Here is a 20,040-nt window from a genome sequence, read left to right on the forward strand (position 1 = left end):
ATGTAAAGTGTTACCAACTTTTCATATGAAATATGTATTAACATATGGTGTTTAAAAAAACATGTTTTATTAAATATAATCAGTTTAAACTATATTATATAAATTCTACATTAACCCAGCAAAAAGCACTTACGCACACATTTTTACTATTTTTTATTTTATTTTTAACAACATTGAAGATATGTACAAAGCATATTTAATATTTCACAATATTTGAATTCTGGTAACCAATAAATGTAAATAACAGCAGCAGCAATTTTCTCATGAATCTTCCTTTTCTTGGAACCTGTAACAGAGAAATCAACTGAACAATTTCTGCCATAACTTCACATACAGGACAATTATGATCACTTAATGTCTAAGCATTCAGAACAACCTACTGGAACAAGTATAAATTGTTAAAATAGGGGGGTTTAAGCGCATAACATGTTAACTACCTGCAGTGTATGCATGTGAAGAAGACGGTCTGTCCTTCATCTGCAGATCTCATCTGTCTTGTGTGATAAACCATTCCTTCTTTATTACAGCGAGAACATTTCCTGTCAATCTAATGGAAAGTTTGCAGAGGATGAGAAACAGAAAATGTCTATTGGGTGACAATTCAGACAGAAATAACAGCATTTAAGTATTTATTCACTGTATTGTGAAATAACTTACCACTGGCCCCTTCAGTTCAGCTCCCTCTTCGCTGTCAGCAACAATGGAGCTCTGATCCAAAGGATTAAACACCACCGATGACTTAATAACCTGTCTTGTGAAATCTGAGAGAGAATCATACAGCTAAATTAGCTGCTGAGTATAGTGCTATATATAAAAAATTAAATAAACTAGATAGTAAAGTTCGTAGACAAACTTTAAGTTGGCTTAAAAAAAACGTGGCCAGAAAGTTTTAAAAGTTTTAAGTTAAGTTTGACTGTTTTCAGTTTAAAATAGTATGAAAGATTAAAGTCTGAATGTTTTGAAGGCAATACAGTCTATTAGAAAAACAGATAGATATGGTGTTGCTGTGTGGTTGCTAGGTTACTCAGGGTGGTTGCTAGGGTGTTGCTATGTGGTTGCTAGGGTATCCAGGCTGGTCGCTAAGGTGTTGCTAGGCAGTTGCTAGGGTACTCGGGGTGGTTGCTAGAGTGTTACTATGTGGTTGCTAGGGTACCCGGGGTGGTTGCTAAGGTGTTGCTATGCAGTTTCTAGGGTACTCAGCGTGGTTGCTAGGGTGTTGCTATGCTTCCTGGGATGGTTACTAAGTTGTTGCTAGGCGGTTGCTAGGGTACTCAGGGTGGTTGCTAGAGTGTTACTATGTGGTTGCTAGGGTACCCGGGGTGGTTGCTAAGGTGTTGCTAGGCAGTTGCTAGGGTACTCAGGGTGGTTGCTAGAGTGTTACTATGTGGTTGCTAGGGTACCCGGGGTGGTTGCTAAGGTGTTGCTATGCAGTTTCTATGGTAATCAGCGTGGTTGCTAGGGTGTTGCTATGCGGTTGCTATGCTTCCTGGGATGGTTATTAAGTTGTTGCTAGGCGGTTGCTAGGGTACTCGGGGTGTTTGCTAAGGTGTTGCTATAAGTTGCTAGGGTACCCGGGGGTGGTTGCTAAGGTGTTGCTAGGCGGTTGCTAGGGTACCCAGGATGGTTGCTAAGGTGTTGCTAGGCGGTTGCTAGGGTACTCAGGGTGATTGCTATGGTGTTACTATCATGTTGTTACCATGATTAGCAAGTTTAACATGTTACTAGCATGATTCTAGCATGATTAGCAAGTTGCTAGCATGATTAGCATGTTGTTATGTTTCTAGCATGATTAGCATGTTACTAGCATGATTCTAGCATGATTAGCAAGTTGCTAGCATGATTAGCATGTTGTTATGTTTCTAGCATGATTAGCATGTTACTAGCATGATTCTAGCATGATTAGCAAGTTGCTAGCATGATTAGCATGTTGTTATGTTTCTAGCATGATTAGCATGTTACTAGCATGATTGTAACATGGTTAGCATGTTACTAGCATGATTCTAGCATGATTAGCAAGATACTAGCATGATTAGGAAGTTACTAACACGATTAACATGTTACTAGCATGTTTCTAGCATTATCATCAAGTTATTAACATGTTTCTAGCATGATTAACATGTTACTAGCATGTTGCTGGCATAATTAGCATGATTAGCATACTGCTAACATGATTTAAATAGATTAGAAATATTAGATGAGTTTGAATGAGTCTAAATAGATTAGTAATAGTACATAGAAGTGAAGCTTGATTTAGTCTCAAAGGATTCTGGGAGTTTAGATTTGAATTTTGACGGTTGGAGTTTGAAGAGTGTTGCTCATTTGAACATTCCGTCAATGTAAGTCTATGGGGTTTTTTGGTGGTTTTGACAGTCTGGTTTACGAAAACCGTAAGCCGGATCAGTTAGAAAAGATAGAGCACACCGAGTCAGACCAGTCTGCAGGTCTGGGCCGAGTTTGGTGGCTGTAGTTTAAAAGCTCTAGGAGGAGATACGTTTTAAAAAAGGGTCTCAGAAGAAGAAGTTTAAATACAATATCAGTAACTTAATCATATGTCTCTCACCTCGAACAGGGATTTTGAAAGAGCACCGAGGACAGGTAATAGTGTTTTCCCTACCAGGCACTGGAAGAATGTTCCCACATTCTGGACAAAAGTTGAGTTCACCACTAAAACATGACATTTCTGAAAAAGAATAGAGATTTACACACTGCAGCCGCTGCGTTTAAAACAAGACGAGGAAGTCAATAACAACATAAACAGAACTTACTGATTCAAGTTCAAACGCAATGGGCTTAAACTTAAAATATCTACGCTAGTTTTAATAACAATAACAAGACTGCTTGTCTACAATCTGAGATGTGTCTTCTCGGCAGTTCATGCAGTTCCACATGTTGTCGGGTCCTTCATCGAAACAGTCGATTCGTCGCCGGTTAATGACGCCATTGCCAACCCATCTAGCAGGTGCAGTGAACTTCAACTGTTTCATACAGTATTTTAAGGTAACTGCGATTATTTAATACTATAAAAAATTTAAACCAAAACAAGAAGCGATTACAGACTTTATATTCTGTCAGAAAACACTCGGGAATGTTGTGTCATAGTCAGCGTTTGGCCCGCTGCATCTCTTGGGCTAAATGGATAAGCTACAGCTAATATATTTGATATAGTTTGTTTGTATAATTAGTTTGACCTGCCCCCTTAATTACTCGCGTATTAATTAACATAAAACAACAGCTTTAAAAGAATGTTAACTTTTAACAGTTGTAATACTGTAGAGTGTCATTTTATTGTTTAATAGCCTGTCCTAATGAAAAATTATTGATAAGCTACAGTATAAGTCTGTATTGTATGTTATCAAATCGAGTAAAATAACACTTTCTAATTCTAATGCGATTTATGAATGATTGTGTTATCAAATAAAATGTGTATATTTAGTTTTTTATTATATTTGATGTTAATAAAATATTATGTTATCAAATTTAATTTATGTATTCACGCACGCACACGCAGATATAATATGTGACCATGGACCACAAAACCAGTCATAAGGGTCAATTTTTCAAAATTGAGATCAATACATCATCTGAAAGCTGAATAAATAAGCTTTCCATTAGTGTATGGTATGTTATGATAGGACAATATTAACTATTTCAATATATGGAATCTGAGGGTGCCAAAAAATCTAAATATTGAGAAAATCACCTTTAAAGTTGTCCAAATGAAGTTCTTAACAATGCATATTACTAATCAAAAATTACGTTTTGATATATTTACGGTAGGAAATTTACAAAATATCTTCATGGAACATGATCTTTACTTAATTTCCTAATGATTTTTGGCATAAAAGAAAAATCAATAATTTTGACCCACACAATGTATTTTTGGCTATTGCTACAAATATACCCCAGCGACTTAAGACTGGTTTTGTGGTTCACGGTCACATATGGTAGCAGATAATACTAGACATTGATATATACATTACATAACAATTGACAGGAAGAGGCACTGTCACTTATTTCAACAATAATTCAGTTATTTTGATTACTTATGTATTTGTTTGTTGTCTTTTCCCAATCTCTATGCAGGATGACGGAGAACGATGTTGAGAACGAGCTGTTGGACTATGAGGAGGATGAGGTTGATGCAGGTGGTGCCGGAGACACAGGCCTTGGACACAACGATGGTGGATTATCCATCAGAAAAGAAGGGGTCAAAGGGTCATATGTGTCCATCCACTCCTCGGGATTCAGAGATTTCCTTCTCAAACCAGAACTGCTGAGAGCAATAGTGGACTGTGGCTTTGAACATCCATCTGAGGGTGAGCAATTCAACGTGCTCGTTTAAGGTGCTGTTTGATACATTATATTGAATATGTTTCCTGGTTTTTCTCTTTCAGTTCAGCATGAATGCATTCCTCAGGCGATTCTGGGGATGGATGTGTTATGTCAAGCCAAGTCTGGAATGGGGAAGACCGCTGTCTTTGTGTTGGCCACCCTTCAGCAGCTGGAGCCGGTGACCGGGCAGGTAATGGCAATCTTTTAAAAAGCTCTTTGTTTCTCTGTGTGTGCCACAATTTTTGGGGTTGAGCAGTGATTGCTTTCACCCAGGTGTCAGTGTTGGTGATGTGTCACACCCGAGAGCTGGCGTTCCAGATCAGCAAAGAGTACGAGCGCTTCTCCAAATACATGCCCAGCGTCAAGGTAGGAAGGCAAATTTACATTTCTAGAAAAAGCTTTAATATGTAGGTTTCAGATTTACTACAGCAGGATATATGAACTACTTACTTAAAATATGTGCTGATCTCTACTGTAGAAGAGGCTGTGACTGGTGTAAAAATGGCCTGGCTTTCCATTTTTGTGTTGGAATTTAAATTGGAATGACATTTATCGTAAATAACTTAATAATAACTTATCGTAAATGAATTGCAATGACATTCAGTCACATCACAGATGAATTTCATTGGTCCAAGCCTTGGAGCAAAACAGAATTACACTACCTTTCACAATATTGGGGTCTGTAAGGTTTTTACCTAAAACTATTTAATACTTTTATTCAGCAGGGACACATTGGATTGATTACAACTGACAGTTTTTGTAAATAAATACTGTTCTTTTGAACCTTATAGTCATTAAAGAATGGTTTTTGATTTCCACAAAAATATAAAGCAGTTGTTTTCAACATTGATGATAAAAATAAATGTTTCTTAAGCAGCAAATTGACATAATAGTATGATTTCTGAAGGATCATGTGACATTGAAGACTAGAGTAATGGTGCTGAAAAGCACAGGAATGAATTACATATTAAAATACATTCAAACAGAAAACAGTTATTTTGAATGGTAATGTTTCACAGTATTACTGATTTAACTGCATTTTTTATCAGATAAATGCAGCCTTGAGAGACTTACACTGCCGTTCAAAACTTTGGGATCAATAAGATTTTTAATGTTTTTAAAAGACATGTCTTATGCTCATCAAGTCTGCATTTAATTAAAAATACAGAAAAAAACAGTATTGTGAAAGAACAGTTTTCTATATTAATATACTGTAAATACTTTGCATGTCATGCAAAGCTGAATTTTCATCATCTATTACTCCAGTCTTCAGTGTCATATGATCCTTCAGAAATCATTCTGATTTATTGACAGTATGCAGATTTATTATCAGTGTTGAAACGGTTATACTGCTTAATATATATTTTTTTCAGGATTATTTGATAAATAAAAAGTAAAAATGAACAGCATTTATTTAAAATATAAATATTTTGTAACATTATAGGCTATGTTTGGGGTCAGTAAGTTTTTTTTAAATATTATTATCATTATTATTATTTTTTTTTTTAGCAAGGATGTTAAATTAATAAAAAAAGTGATGGTAAAGACTCGTATTGAAAAAAAAGTTTTCTTGTTTGGATAAATGCTGTTCTTTTTAACCTTTTAATTATCAAAGAATCCTGAAAAAAGTACTACAGGTTCCAAAAAAAATGAGAAACATCTTTAAAAAAAAACATTAAAAATCATACTGATCCTAAACGGTATTGTGTATATAGGACAAAAAATAAATAAATCTAAAATAATCGATTCTGTTGATAATATATTGATATTTGGCATTTGGTGATGGAAATAAAGTGTTCTTCCACTATAGTCTGTAAAAATTAAAGATATATATATATATATATATATATATATATACATAAATATAAATGAAATACATTTTTAAGAGGCATTTTAAAACCTACACTTGCATTTACACTTCTGTACACTAATTTATTGTTTACGTCATTGAAAATCCAGAAGTTTAAAAGAATGTCATGATGTGCAAATCTAACAAGCTGTTACTTTTTAATGTTGCTGTGCACAAACCTTTCTCACCTTCGTTTGCTTTCGCTGTCTCTTTCCTCCAGGTGGCAGTGTTCTTTGGTGGTTTATCTATAAAGAAGGACGAGGAGGTGCTGAAGAGAGAGAGCCCTCATGTGGTGGTGGGAACTCCTGGACGTATCCTAGCTCTGTCTCGCAACAAGAGTCTCAACCTGCGTCACATCAAGCACTTCATCCTGGACGAATGCGACAAGATGCTAGAGCAACTTGGTGAGCAAACCATTTATGAGACATTAGACACTATTCTACTGTCCCATTGTCACATGACCTTGAAACAAAAATTGTTACTTTGCATGTTAATTAAGTGTTTAATAAAAATGTCTAAACAATCCATGGTGACATTATATATGTAGCTCAGAAACAGTATGAGTAGCGATGATAGTTATTACATTTTAATAATATAAATGCATTTTTCTTTTGCTGTCCCCTGCAGACATGCGGCGTGATGTCCAGGAGATCTTTCGCATGACCCCTCACGAGAAGCAGGTCATGATGTTCAGTGCCACCCTGAGTAAAGAGATCCGTCCCGTCTGCAGAAAGTTCATGCAAGATGTAATTACGCCTCTCCTACTTCTACCATGTCAACAGCTCCTTCCCTTCACAAGACCACCTCATACACACCTGAAAGAGCAGGCTCAGGAGTGGGATCCATTTACGGCCTCCCTGAGACATCGTAGTGCTAAATGCCCCTCTCTGCTGCCCATTTGATAATCACAGACTGTTAACTAATAGAGGCACAGTGAAAAAGATGTTAAGTCCTTAATCCTCGCCTCAGCTGGCAGTGCTGCGTCGGCATTTGGCAAACGCGGTCACGCGTCCGTTTGGCCAACAGATAATGCACCATCCATCAGGCTCAGGCTGCTGTAAATTTAAATAGGTCCTTTAACAACCTTTGCTAAAGTCATGAAGAGTCCATCTGATGTATTTTAAACAGCCTAAGAGGATGTCTTTAAGGGAAGGATCTAGTGTATCTTCAAATGCACTTTAGGGCCGTAAAATGTAAAGCATAAATGCATCATTTAGGCGTTTAGAGACCAAAGTCCTTCACATTTCAATATTGTTTGACTCTCAGTATCTATTTATCAAGACAAAATTGCTTTAGCTCCTGCTCAAATGTAGTTCTAGCCTAGAGATTTGTCCTCAAATAACCTTTTAATTAAGAGGAGAAGCACTTGTTGGAGCTTCATGAATTCTGTTGCCAACTGCCAGAGACTCTCAAGAGACACAAAACTAAAACCGATAAACTGTCGGCCCAACAAAGCAAGCCAGCCGCTAAAAACTACATTAGATTCACGACAAACTGGCAGTCCAGGCCTGCAGTAAATTACGGTTTAACAAAGCAGACAGCAGAATCAAATCATCTGGGGAATAAAATGAAACAAAAGATTAGGGCATAAATCAGTTCAGGTGGACCGGCCAATGATGGAACGGCTCTTCATCAATCCAGCTGACGGTCTCTGATTAGAACGGTTCCTCATTTGCCCCCAAGAAAAAAGACAAACCGTCTGTCACTAAGTTAAAATCAAGGCAAACTGGCCCGAAGTGGTGGAGAAAGAATGCGCGGGTGTGAGGGACGAGAGAAGACAGAGAAAGGGAGGATTAAGCTGCGGAAGACTGGAGCGAGAGGGATGAGATGATGAAGAAACTTAGATGAGATAGAGGAGACATGCGCGGGTATAGATAGAGACGCTCTTGAGAAACCGTTAGGTGGCCGTATGCAACAAGGTCATGACTTAAAAAAGAAACCATAAATAGTAGAACAACTTTGAGCCGCTTTTAAAAATTCTGAAAGACTTGTGAGGGACGTGGCTTTACTAAATCATGAGCAGATCCCCTTGCATCATAATATACTATAAAATAAGAACTTAGTATTCACACACACATTCAGACATCCACTTTAGTGCTTATTTAGTGACTTACAATGCATAAATGCTATTGAGATGCTGCAAAATGTAATGCACCAATTTGAGATCAGCATTAGGTTGAACACAACATAGTCAAATGGTTTTAGACAAACCAGCTCAGCAGCAAATAGAGGACTGATTGACAGGCAGTAAAGATAGATTTGCCTAAACGTCTTGAAGGTAAGTGCAAATGTGCATTTAGCAGTGCCACTGTGTCAGACACTGTTGGAGGTGGAGTTTAGTGCTTTTGTAAAGAGCCCAGTAGTGATAGAATAGGATTTCAGTCTTAGTAATTTTCCATGGCCTTTACTGTTTGTTATTACACTCAAAACCTGTTTTAGTAGCCCAGATCCTGAGACTTAAGTCTACCACCTGCACAGATCAGATGAGATTGAATATGCTGCTTGTATACTTAATTAAGCAATCTGGCACATGAATTTGGCCTTCTGAACCTCCCACTGCTAAATGTTGCAGTATTGTGTGAGGTGGTTTATGAGTGTCTAAAGTCAACATGAAACAGCATTATGTGTATTACTTACATAGGAAGAGACAATTTCAGAATAAACATAGGTAACACTTCAACAGAGAACATATTTTCACTATTTTAAGGTTAGGTATGGGGTTAGATTAAGGGTTCTAAAACATGGTTGTGCAAAATAAGGCATTAATATGTAGTTTATAAGTACTAATAAACAGCTAATATGCTAGAAATATGCATGCTAATAAGCAATTAGTTAATAGTGAGAATTGTTCCTTAAAGGAGAAGTCCACTTCCAGAACAAAAATTGACAGATAATGTACTCACCCCTTGTCATCCAAGATGTTTGTGTCTTTCTTCAGCCATAAAGAAATTGTTTTTTGAGGGAAACATTTCAGGATTTTTCTCCATATAATGTACTGATATGGTGCCACGATTTTGAACTTCCAAAATACAGTTTAAATGCGGCTTCAAACGATCCCAAATGCGGTTGTAAATGATCCCAGCTGAGAAAGAAGGGTCTTATCTAGCGAAACAATCGTTATTTTCATAAAAATAATACAATTTACATACTTTTTAATATTAAACGCTCGTCTTGTCTTACTCTGCCTGCACTGTTTTTGTTCCGGTTCATGACAGTTAGGGTATGTCGAAAAAATTCCCATCTCATGTTCCTCAAATTCAAAATAGTCCTACATTGCTGTTTTACCTTTTTTGTTGCGGGTGTTTGATCTTTTTTGCATGTTCACTTTGCAAAGACTGGGTCAGTTCTTCTGCAGCGATGTAGGATGATTTTGAAATGATTTTTGAAGTTGAGGGAGAAAATATGATTGGAGTTTTTCAGCATACCCAAACTGTCTTGAGTCAGAATACACAGAGCTCAGGGAGAGCAAAACAAGACGAGCGTTTGAGATTAGAAGTATTTAAATTGTATTTTTTAAATGAAAATAACTGATCGTTTCGCTAGATAAGACCTTTCTTCTGTGGCTGGGATCGTTTACAACTGCATTTGGGATTGTTTGAAGCCGCATTTAAACTGTATTTTGGAAGTTCAAAATCGGGGCACCATATCAGTCCATTATATGGAGAAAAATCCTGAAATGTTTAACTCAAAAAACATAATTTCTTTCATTCATCTTGGATGACAAGGGTGTGAGTACATTATCTGTGAATTTTTGTTCTAGAAAGTGGACTTTAAAGTGTTTCCAAAACATAATAGAATAAGGGAAAAAAATATGGGGCAGGATTTACCACATTAAATTATGGTGTTAAACTGATAGTTCACCCAAAAATGATACTCACCCTCATGTCGTTCCAAACCCATAAGACCTTCGTTCATCTTCAGGAAAACAAATTAAGCAATGCAACTACCTTGTTTAAGGCCCAGAAAGGTAGTAAAAACATCGTTTAAATAGTCCAGGTGACATCAGTGCAGTGTTTCCAAGTCCAGAACTTAGAGTTGGGCTACTTTAACACTGTTGCTGCGGGTTGTTTTTCATGTCCGCGGGTTAAAGCGACCCCGATAACGTTATATTCAGCCCCTGGAATGAGAATTGTACCAGGGAACCCACTAAAAACGTGTATTTTACCCCCCTAGAATGCGATTTTTACTGGGGGGCTCCCCTCGAAACGTGATTGGGCTAGTTTTGAGAAGCAGTTGGGCGGGTTTTGTTGTAAAAACCTGGCAACCCTGCATCAGTGGTTCAAATTGAATTTTATAAAGCTACAAGAATACTTTCTTTGCGCAAAGAAAACAAAAATACTGACTTTATTTAACAATTTCTTCTCTTCCGTGTCAGTCTTCGACATGCTTCGAGTTCACTTCCAGAACAAGAACTTACAAATAATGTGCTCAACCCCTTGTCATCCAAGATGTTCATGTCTTTATTTCTTCAGTCGTAAAGAAATTATGTTTTTTGAGTAAAACATTTCAGGATTCTTCTTCATAGAGTGGACTTCTATGGTGCCCGAGTTTGAACGTCCAAAATGTAGTTTAAATGCAGCTCTAAAAGGCTCCAAACGATCCCAGCCAAGGAATAAGGGTCTTATCTAGTGAAACGATCTGTCTTTTTAAATTACAATTTATATACTTTTTAACCTTAAACACTCACCTTGTCTAGTTCTGCGTGAACTCCGGTGTATTCCCGTTCAAGACAGTTATGGTATGTTGAAAAACTCTTGTCTCATTTTCTCCTCCAACTTCAAAATCATCCTAAATTGCTGCAGAAGTGCCGACCCAGTGTTTACAAAGTGAACATGCAAAGAAAGTCAAACGCTCTTTAGAAAAAAAGGTAAAAACAGCGATGTGGGGCAATTTTGAAGTTGGAGAAGAAAATGAGATGGGAGTTTATTGACATACCCTAACTGTATTTAACCGGAAAGAGTTCACGTAGACCTAGACAAGGTAAGCTTTTAAGGGTTAAAATATATGTAAATTGTAATTTATTATTATTATTTTTTTTTTTTTATAAAACAACTGATCGTTTCGCTAGATAAGATCCGTTTTCCTTGGCTGGGATCGTTTGTAGCTGCATTTAAACTGCATGTTGGAAGTTCAAACTCAGGGGCACCAGAGAAGTCCATTATATGGAGAAAAATCCTGACAGGTTTTCCTCAAAAAAACATAATTTCTTTACGACTGAAGAAAGAAAGACATGAACATCTTGGATGACAAGGGAGTGAGTACATTATCTGTAAATTTTTGTTCTGGAAGTGAACTACTCCTTTAACAAGATGCGTCATGGTAGTCTTGTGATTGTGATCAAAAACTGACATGGAAGAGAAGAAATTGTTGAATAAAGTATTTCTGTAGCTCAATAAAATTACATTTGAACCACTGATGTCACATGGACTATTTTAACAATGTCCTAACTACCTTCCTGGGCCTTGAACGTGTCAGTTGTGTTGCTGTCTATGCAGGGTCAGAAAGCTGTTGGATTTCATCAAAAATATTTTAAATTGTGTTCTGAAGATGAATGATGGTCTCATGGGTTTGAAACGACATGAAGGTGAGTAATCAATGACAGAAATTTTATTTTTGGATGAACTATCCCTTTAACTGCTTACAAGATGCTAGGCATTAGCCTAAACATTAAGTGTGTTTACATGCACTTTGAAAATGAAAATCAAAAAACTTGATTTGAGTCAGACTAAGGGAATAATTTTCCCTTTCACATGTCACACAAAGGCTTTACTCCAGCTAAAAGTGTACCAGTCCAAACGTTAATTAGACTACAATTGGCCTCGTGCTTAATGAACCAATAGCTATTTGGCTACTGTTTGAAGTCACAATGAAGCAAGTAGTGACGTATCTTTTCTTAACTCTGTTTTGACGAAATGGTTAGAGAAAAGGCTATAATTTCTCCACTTCACCAAAATTAAAATCGCTACAAATTTCTGTGCGATTGTTGCTGTGGTCTGTGACATCAGCCAGTCAATCATAATATGAACAGGAGTGTGTTTTTAGAAAATCAATAGGGTCATTTCATTGATTTCATGTTGACTTTATGCTTCTTAAAACTCCTTAAAACATATACTGTAATGTCATTTGTCCAACTGCACATTGATTGATGTAATTGAAGTAGTATAACTGTGTGCTCCTCAAAAGATCTGCAGTTTTACTCAGAAATAGCACAGATATGATTTTAGGCTTGATATTGGTAGCTAAAAGTAGCCTAGGACAGCAGGGTAACATTTATCAACGTGTTGAGACAGTAAGAGTGTGTGTGTGTGCGTGTGTGTTTTGTGTCCTCATTGGCTTGGGATGGGAGGGGAGGGTGAATCTAACCCCCATCCCTTCTCTTCCCTCCCTTTCTCCTGTTGTTTCATAACTCTCTCCTTTCTAACACAATGTTCTCCTTCTCATTGTCGTCTCCTCCCCCACCACTACTGTCCTTCGCTTAAATCTGTATACCTCTTTTGTCCTTGTTTTTCTTTGTTCTGGTGTCTGTCTTTCCCTTTCCACGCTCGACACCCATTCCACCCATGCCGTCAAACTGTCATAAACACCACTTCCTCTTTCACACCCTTGTAACATTAATATCTGCACCACCCTTGTCTCGTCAACTTTCCTGTATGTGTCTTCACACGATCTTAACCCCGTGAACCTGCACACTCCTCTCCCACCCCTCCTCACCTTCCCCCTGCTGGTTGTCCTAGCCGATGGAAATTTTTGTGGACGACGAGACCAAGCTGACGCTTCACGGCCTCCAGCAGTACTACGTCAAGCTGAAGGACAACGAGAAGAACAGGAAGCTCTTTGACCTCCTGGATGTGTTGGAGTTCAACCAGGTATCTTACGAGTCCATTAGGACGCACGCAAAAGTCCCCAAACGCTAAGTCAGTTGAAACCGAGATTGACTCGAGAAAGAGACCTCACTGATTTTTGCTGCTTTCTAAGAAACGTTTGCATATCTGAGGGGAAACACGCTCTGGTCGTTGACATGCTTAAATGCAAAATACAATGCAGTACAGATTTTGTTTATCCAATTAAATGCAAACTACAACTCAGTGGAATGGATGGAAGTGAAATTGTGTGAGGACAAAATACAATTGAGTTCAAAACCACATAAAAAGTTTGGGATTTACAATCTTAAACCTTTAAGTAAAGTTTTGATGTAATTGAGCTGGCTTGAGAAAGCTACAACCACCAACTTGGGTCAGATTTTCAGACTGGTCTGACTTAAGTTGCTATATCTTTTGTAATTGATCCAACGTATGGTTTTTGTAAATAAGACTATCAAAACCACCAAACATTCCATAGAGGGGGTGAAAACTTTTGTACAATGAGACTTATGGTGTATTTAAGCTGTCTATTGCTATAGCAAAGCTCAACAACTCCCTACTGAAAAAAACCCCGCTAGAACCAGCCTAAGCTGACCACTTTTTAGCTCGTCATGCTGATCTTGGCTGGTCAAGCTGAGCGACCAACCAAGCTTAAAACAGCTACTTTCAGCTTAAACCAGCTGCTTTTTTTTAGCCAGTTTATTTTGTGTTTATTTATTTGTTTGTTTTTGGTTAAATAAGCTGGCTTTAGTTTTTTAGCTTTTTAGCTGGTCAAGCTATTTTTTGCATTTATTTATTTATTATCGTTAATATTAATATTATTTTACTTTTTTTTTTTTTTTTTTTTTTTTTTTTTTTTTTTTTTGCTAAATCAGTCACCCAGGCTGGTTTTAAAGTGGTTTTGGCTACTTTTTAACTGGTCTTAGCTGATCAAGCTGGGAGACCAACCAAGTTTAAACCAGCTAAGACTAGATAACCTGACGAGCTGGGTTTTTCCCACTAAATTAACTGGTTTTAGCTACATAAACTGGGTTTAGCTCCCTTTTTTTCTTTTGGCTAAATCAGTCACCCAGGCTGGTTTTAAAGTGGTTTTGGCCTCTTTTTAGCGGGTCAGGCTGGTTTTAGCTGGTGAAGCTGCAAGACCAACCAAGCTTAAACCAGCTACTTTAAGCTTAAACCAGGTTAAAACAAACATGCTTAAATCCAAGACTAGAAAAGCAGCGTAGGCTGGTTTTACCTGGTTTTTGGCATTTATTTATTTATTATTTTGTTTTTGCTAAATTAGCTGGTTTTATTTTATTTTTTTCCCTAAATCAGCTGGGTTTAGGTGTTTTGTGTGTGTGTGTGTGTGTGTTTGTTTTTGCTCAATCAGTCTGGTTTTACAGTGGTTTTGGCTACCTTAGCTGGTCAGGCTGGTCTTAGCTGGTTAAGCTGGGAGACCAACCAAGCTTAAACCAGCTAAGACTAGACAACAGTACAAGCCTTTTTTTGTGTTTTGTTTTTTTGACTGAATCAACTGTTTTAGATGGTTAACAACTCGTTTTATCTGTTTTTGCATAATTTGCTGTTTAAGCTGTTTTGTTGGTTTTTGGTAAATCAGCTGGGTTTAGCTGTTTTTTAACTTTTTTCTTTTTTGCCAAAATCAACTGGTTTTAAGCTGGATTTTTTTTCATTTGTGTTAGCAACATGTTAAGTCACATTAAAAACATGCTAACAACATCAGTTTATCACGCTAGAAACAATGCTAGCAACAGGGCAACATCTAATCTACCTAAACTTCCAAACTTCAAGCTTTTACAACTAATTCAAACTTTTTAGGCTAGGCTTTCTCAAGCCAACTTCTAAGCTTGTTCACAAACTTTACTCTTTTAGTGTAATTATGCAGTTCATACAACCGTAACCTTAAATAATGTATGTATATATATATACACAGTAAAAACAGTAATACTGTGAAATATTGTTACAATTTAAAATAGCTTTCAGTTTGAATATAAATTAAATGTCATTTATTCCTGTGATGCAAAACTGCTGCTTTGCTGGATGACCCAAACAATTTTTGGTCAATTTTTTTTCGCCAAGCAATCCAAAAGATTGACTATGGGGGGAAAAAAGTGAATTCAAAGGAGAATTTTTGCACTTGGATTAAAGTGGTCATAGGGGTTTAATGTTTTTAATGAAGACAGCTGGCTGGTACAGTGTTACAGCTGCTTAGTATTGCAGGTGGTGATCTTCGTGAAATCCGTGCAGCGCTGTATTGCTCTGGCCCAGTTGCTGGTGGAGCAAAATTTCCCTGCTATTGCCATTCATAGAGCAATGCCTCAAGACGAAAGGTAGAACACATTCACACATGACGCACTTTACTGTTATAGCTATGATTGTAGGATGTTTTATCACATTTGAGGCTGTGATTGTTATCCCAGACTAGCTCGATATCAGCAGTTCAAGGACTTCCAGAGACGGATCCTGGTGGCCACAAACCTGTTTGGCCGAGGTATGGACATCGAAAGAGTCAACATCGCCTTCAACTACGACATGCCTGAAGATTCAGACACATACCTGCACAGGGTCAGTTCAGTTCATCTGACAAAGATTTATGTCAGACGAAGCCAAGGAATGGGCTGTAAACGGATTCATATGAACAGTTTTAACTTTTCTCATTCTTTCAGGTTGCCAGGGCCGGCAGGTTTGGAACGAAAGGTCTGGCAATCACCTTTGTGTCAGACGAGACTGACGCCCGCACCTTGAACGACGTTCAGGACAGGTTTGAGGTGAACATCAGCGAACTTCCAGAGGAGATTGACATCTCGTCATATAGTGAGTGTTAATGTTCAATCTTGAAGAATCTTTACATTTTGAAGAATGTCTATGTTGCTCTTTTCCATTTAATAAAAGTGGCGCAGTGGGCTGTCAGGCTTCAAAATGAAAACATTAGTATGCGGGAGACCAAAATAATGATAGAAATCTGATTTAGGGGTTTTTGTTTAGTTTTTATGTTGTCTGAATTTGTGCTTTTATGTGATTTTTCTCCTCGTGTTTCTGTCTCCTAGTTGAACAAACACGATAAAGACGACAGAACACAAAAGGCAGCAGTTTCTTCGGAGGATGCATGGCATTGTAGCATTTGGTAGCAACTGAGAGTTTGTATTTCACATAGACTGTTATGGTGTTAGTGAATAAACAGCTTATTCTATAATGTAGTGGATTTCCTAATACCTCCTCAGTAGTTCAGTTTTGATTTTGCTTGTTGAAAGTGAAAAAATACATTTATATTTTTCCTCCCAATATGAATCATTTGCTTGTTTTTGAATTTTGGTTATTTATAATGGAGAGGCATACTTTTTGTTTTCTGTTTCTTGTTGTGAGAGGAGGAGTTTTCATCATTGGATTATAATGGACCATACAGTTGATTGCATTGATGTAAAATTGTTTGAAAGTTATTCGATATATTAGCAGTATATGCTGAATGCTTGTTACCAGTAAAGTAGGTATCAGTGAAATGTATTCAGTGTTCACTTGCCAGACAAATGGCCACTTTGTTTAAACTACTTAATGCTTGTTAAACCAAATAAAGGATGTTTGTTTAATTTACTGACACTTTGTTTTCAATTATTTAAACAGTAGAGTTTTCACACTTGGTTTGTTTCTGTTATTTAGAGTGGTTTGCAAGACTTTTGGCTGGTACCTAAACACACTAAAGCCAAAAGTTAACTTTGTCCCCAGTTGTGCGGACTGTACTTATGACAAAAATTACACTGCGCACTAAAAAGAATGGTTTATTGGATCTGACCAACTCTGCACAAGTTTCCATCCAAAGTTGTGAATACTGCATAAAACATTTACAAATAAGCATCGTTTCCATCCAACGAGTCAAAAGCTACTTTTCTATCACTATTTTTATGCGCATTTTGTATCACATCAGAAACGAGTGATGGAAATGGCAAATTTCGAAAGAAAAATGCTTACACGCTCGCTTGAGGTGGTTTTTGACTTAATAATTGATGGAAAAGCATTTACCGAATAAATTCCTCCATGCGTATCAAAAACTCATGTGACTCTGCTATGGGATGGCATAACCTGACTAACCAGTGGACGCAGCAGCTGAAATGTTATGGTAATTCTGAAATGCCTGAGCAAAGTCTGTTGTCAAAGTATTTCTGTATAATTGCCTCCCCGTTTTAAACGCCTGCATTCCCAAACAGCAGGCATCCGAAAGCAATGCTAGCATTTATTGTGTGTTTAGTCTGCTCGCTCTGAGGCGTAATTTATTATATATGAAAATTATTATATTCAGTTGGTTCTCCTATTTTTCTTACTGATATTTAGTGCATGTTTATCAGAAACATTATTGTTCTCTTTGACTCGTCGGATGGAAATAGTGCTTATTCACAAATGTATATGCAATATTCCATTTTTGCGCACAAGTTAAAGTCTTTGGATAAACCCGACTAAAGAGAACAAAATTGTCACTTTGCGATAAACTGCCACTAAATATCACTAAGAAAAATTAGAGAACCAGCTGAATCCATTTCCATCTCCTATTATTTGCAACTCTTTTCACACGTCAAGAACTACTTTAAGTGAGAGTAAAAACTTTTTTGCAAATAAAGGGACATTTTTACCGGAATTTTCCTTTCAAGCACTCGTTTCTGAATTGGTACTTCAAAATTCACATAAAAATGGTGGTGAAAACAGCTTTTAACTCGTTGGATGGAAACATTGCTTTATTTGCAAATGTTTTATGCAATATTCCAATTTTGCGCATAAGTTAAATTCGCAACTTTGGTCAGTGCCAACAGCCTCGCGGTTACAGTAGTCAACATTTGAAGTGGATCAAAACCTTTCATCAAAGTTGTCCTAAAACCAAAACAATACCTGTGTTTGTCTTAGGACAACTTTGATTAACCTTTTTGATCCACTTCAAATGTTGACTACCGTAGTGCACCAACATACAGCGCAATTGCGCTCAAGGTGACCCGAGTTTGAAATACAACCTCATATTGTGTCAATCGAGTTTACACACTGCATCCGGAACTTTTGTCCGTCATTAAAAAAAAAGTTCGGACCAGGTTCAATTTTCTGCGTTTTCGCATCCGTAGTAAGCATTTTAAGGAATACGCATACAAAAATTCTGGACTCCCTTAACTCTTTGCACAAAAAACACTTCAAGTGAGCATAAAAACTTCCTTGCAAATTGAGGTTTTTTGTTTTTCTTGGAATTTTCAATTCAGTCACTCATTTCTGATGCAATACTTATAAAATGCTCATAAAAACAGGGTGATGAAAACAGCTTTTGACTCGTTGGATAGGAAAAAAACTGCTGTATTTGCAAATGTTTTATGCAATATTGAAATTTTGTGCATAAGTTAAAATCACAACTTTGGGTAGAAATCCAGCAAAAGAGAACAAAATCGTCACTTCGTGATAAACTGGCACAAAATATCACTAAGAAAAGTAGAAGAAGCCACTGAATATAATTTTCATATATTATAAATTACTTGTGCCACAGATGAAACAATAAATGTGTTTATTGCTGGTTATTCACATTATGCCATCCTATCGTGCAAAGTCACATGACTTCTTTGATGCACAAGGAGGAATTTATGCAGCAAATGCATTTTCATCTCCCATTATTTACATTTACTCTCTTCCCACATCAAAAACCACTTTAAGTGAGCGTAAAAACTTCTTTGCAAATTAAGGGATTTATTTTTTTCTCGAAATTTTAATTTCAATAACTTGTTTCTGATGCAATATTTTAAAATGCACATAAAAACAGCTTTTGACTCATTGGATGGAAACAATGCTTTATTTTATTTTATAAACTGACACTGGTAGGATAAAATATAAGACCTCTTACATGCCGTTTGGATTGTTAAAATCACCAGAAATGTGCAAATATCTTATGCAACATACCAATTTTTCGCATAAGATAAAATTGCAATGAAAAAAAATTGTCACTACATGATAAACTGGCACTAAATATAGCTAAGAAAAGTAGGAGAAGCCACTGAATATAATTTTATATTCAAACAGACGAAACAATAACTACGTTTATTGTTGGTTAATCAAGTTATGCTGGTTAATCAAGTTTTTCCCCCAAAATATTCAATTCAATCACTTGTTTCTGATGCGATGGTTCAAAATGCGCATAAAAACAGTGATGGAAATGATGATTTACTTGCAAATGTTTTATGCAATATACCAATTTGGTGCATAAGTTAAATTCGCAACTTTGGTCAGTGCCAACAGCCTCGCGGTTACAGTAGTCAACATTTGAAGTGGATCAAAACCTTTCATCAAAGTTGTCCTAAAACCAAAACAATACCTGTGTTTGTCTTAGGACAACTTTGATTAACCTTTTTGATCCACTTCAAATGTTGACTACCGTAGTGCACCAACATACAGCGCAATTGCGCTCAAGGTGACCCGAGTTTGAAATACAACCTCATATTGTGTCAATCGAGTTTACACACTGCATCCGGAACTTTTGTCCGTCATTAAAAAAAAAGTTCGGACCAGGTTCAATTTTCTGCGTTTTCGCATCCGTAGTAAGCATTTTAAGGAATACGCATACAAAAATTCTGGACTCCCTTAACTCTTTGCACAAAAAACACTTCAAGTGAGCATAAAAACTTCCTTGCAAATTGAGGTTTTTTGTTTTTCTTGGAATTTTCAATTCAGTCACTCATTTCTGATGCAATACTTATAAAATGCTCATAAAAACAGGGTGATGAAAACAGCTTTTGACTCGTTGGATAGGAAAAAAACTGCTGTATTTGCAAATGTTTTATGCAATATTGAAATTTTGTGCATAAGTTAAAATCACAACTTTGGGTAGAAATCCAGCAAAAGAGAACAAAATCGTCACTTCGTGATAAACTGGCACAAAATATCACTAAGAAAAGTAGAAGAAGCCACTGAATATAATTTTCATATATTATAAATTACTTGTGCCACAGATGAAACAATAAATGTGTTTATTGCTGGTTATTCACATTA

At 36.8% G+C, this 20,040-nt stretch overlaps 2 protein-coding genes across 3 annotated transcripts; one reads left to right on the plus strand and one right to left on the minus strand.

Moving 5' to 3' along the window:
• Positions 1-130: 130 nt before the first annotated feature.
• Positions 131-2,911, minus strand: polr1h (RNA polymerase I subunit H). Its single transcript, XM_051136704.1, has 5 exons — positions 2,766-2,911; positions 2,561-2,680; positions 658-761; positions 438-547; positions 131-286 (listed from the first exon to the last, which is right to left on the minus strand). Exons 2-5 carry the CDS (start codon positions 2,676-2,678, stop codon positions 262-264), a joined length of 357 nt encoding a protein of 118 aa, XP_050992661.1. The 5' UTR covers positions 2,679-2,680; positions 2,766-2,911; the 3' UTR covers positions 131-261.
• On the plus strand, positions 2,867-16,629 carry ddx39b (DEAD (Asp-Glu-Ala-Asp) box polypeptide 39B). 2 transcript variants are annotated; one of them, XM_051136703.1, is made up of 11 exons: positions 2,867-2,959; positions 4,084-4,316; positions 4,395-4,522; positions 4,606-4,698; positions 6,402-6,585; positions 6,809-6,927; positions 12,916-13,047; positions 15,262-15,371; positions 15,462-15,606; positions 15,708-15,855; positions 16,089-16,629. In XM_051136703.1, exons 2-11 carry the CDS (start codon positions 4,085-4,087, stop codon positions 16,103-16,105), a joined length of 1,308 nt encoding a protein of 435 aa, XP_050992660.1. In that variant the 5' UTR covers positions 2,867-2,959; position 4,084; the 3' UTR covers positions 16,106-16,629. The 2 variants fall into 2 exon arrangements, with proteins under 2 accessions (XP_050992660.1, XP_050992658.1); XM_051136701.1 differs by having other exon boundaries at positions 2,875-2,997.
• Positions 16,630-20,040: the final 3,411 nt, after the last annotated feature.

Source organism: Labeo rohita, chromosome 19, assembly GCF_022985175.1.
Source record: "Labeo rohita strain BAU-BD-2019 chromosome 19, IGBB_LRoh.1.0, whole genome shotgun sequence".
Lineage (NCBI taxonomy): Eukaryota > Metazoa > Chordata > Actinopteri > Cypriniformes > Cyprinidae > Labeo > Labeo rohita.

Coding starts and splice junctions, on each gene's coding strand:
- polr1h (XM_051136704.1), bottom strand. CDS start 2,678: ATGTCATGTTTTAGTGGTGAACTCAACTTTTGTCCAGAATGTGGGAAC. Junction 762..2,560: donor TTTCAAAATCCCTGTTCGAG/GTGAGAGACATA, acceptor ATTCTCTCTCAG/ATTTCACAAGACAGGTTATT. Junction 548..657: donor CTGAACTGAAGGGGCCAGTG/GTAAGTTATTTC, acceptor ACTTTCCATTAG/ATTGACAGGAAATGTTCTCG.
- ddx39b (XM_051136703.1), top strand. CDS start 4,085: ATGACGGAGAACGATGTTGAGAACGAGCTGTTGGACTATGAGGAGGAT. Junction 4,317..4,394: donor CTTTGAACATCCATCTGAGG/GTGAGCAATTCA, acceptor TTTCTCTTTCAG/TTCAGCATGAATGCATTCCT. Junction 6,586..6,808: donor CAAGATGCTAGAGCAACTTG/GTGAGCAAACCA, acceptor TGTCCCCTGCAG/ACATGCGGCGTGATGTCCAG.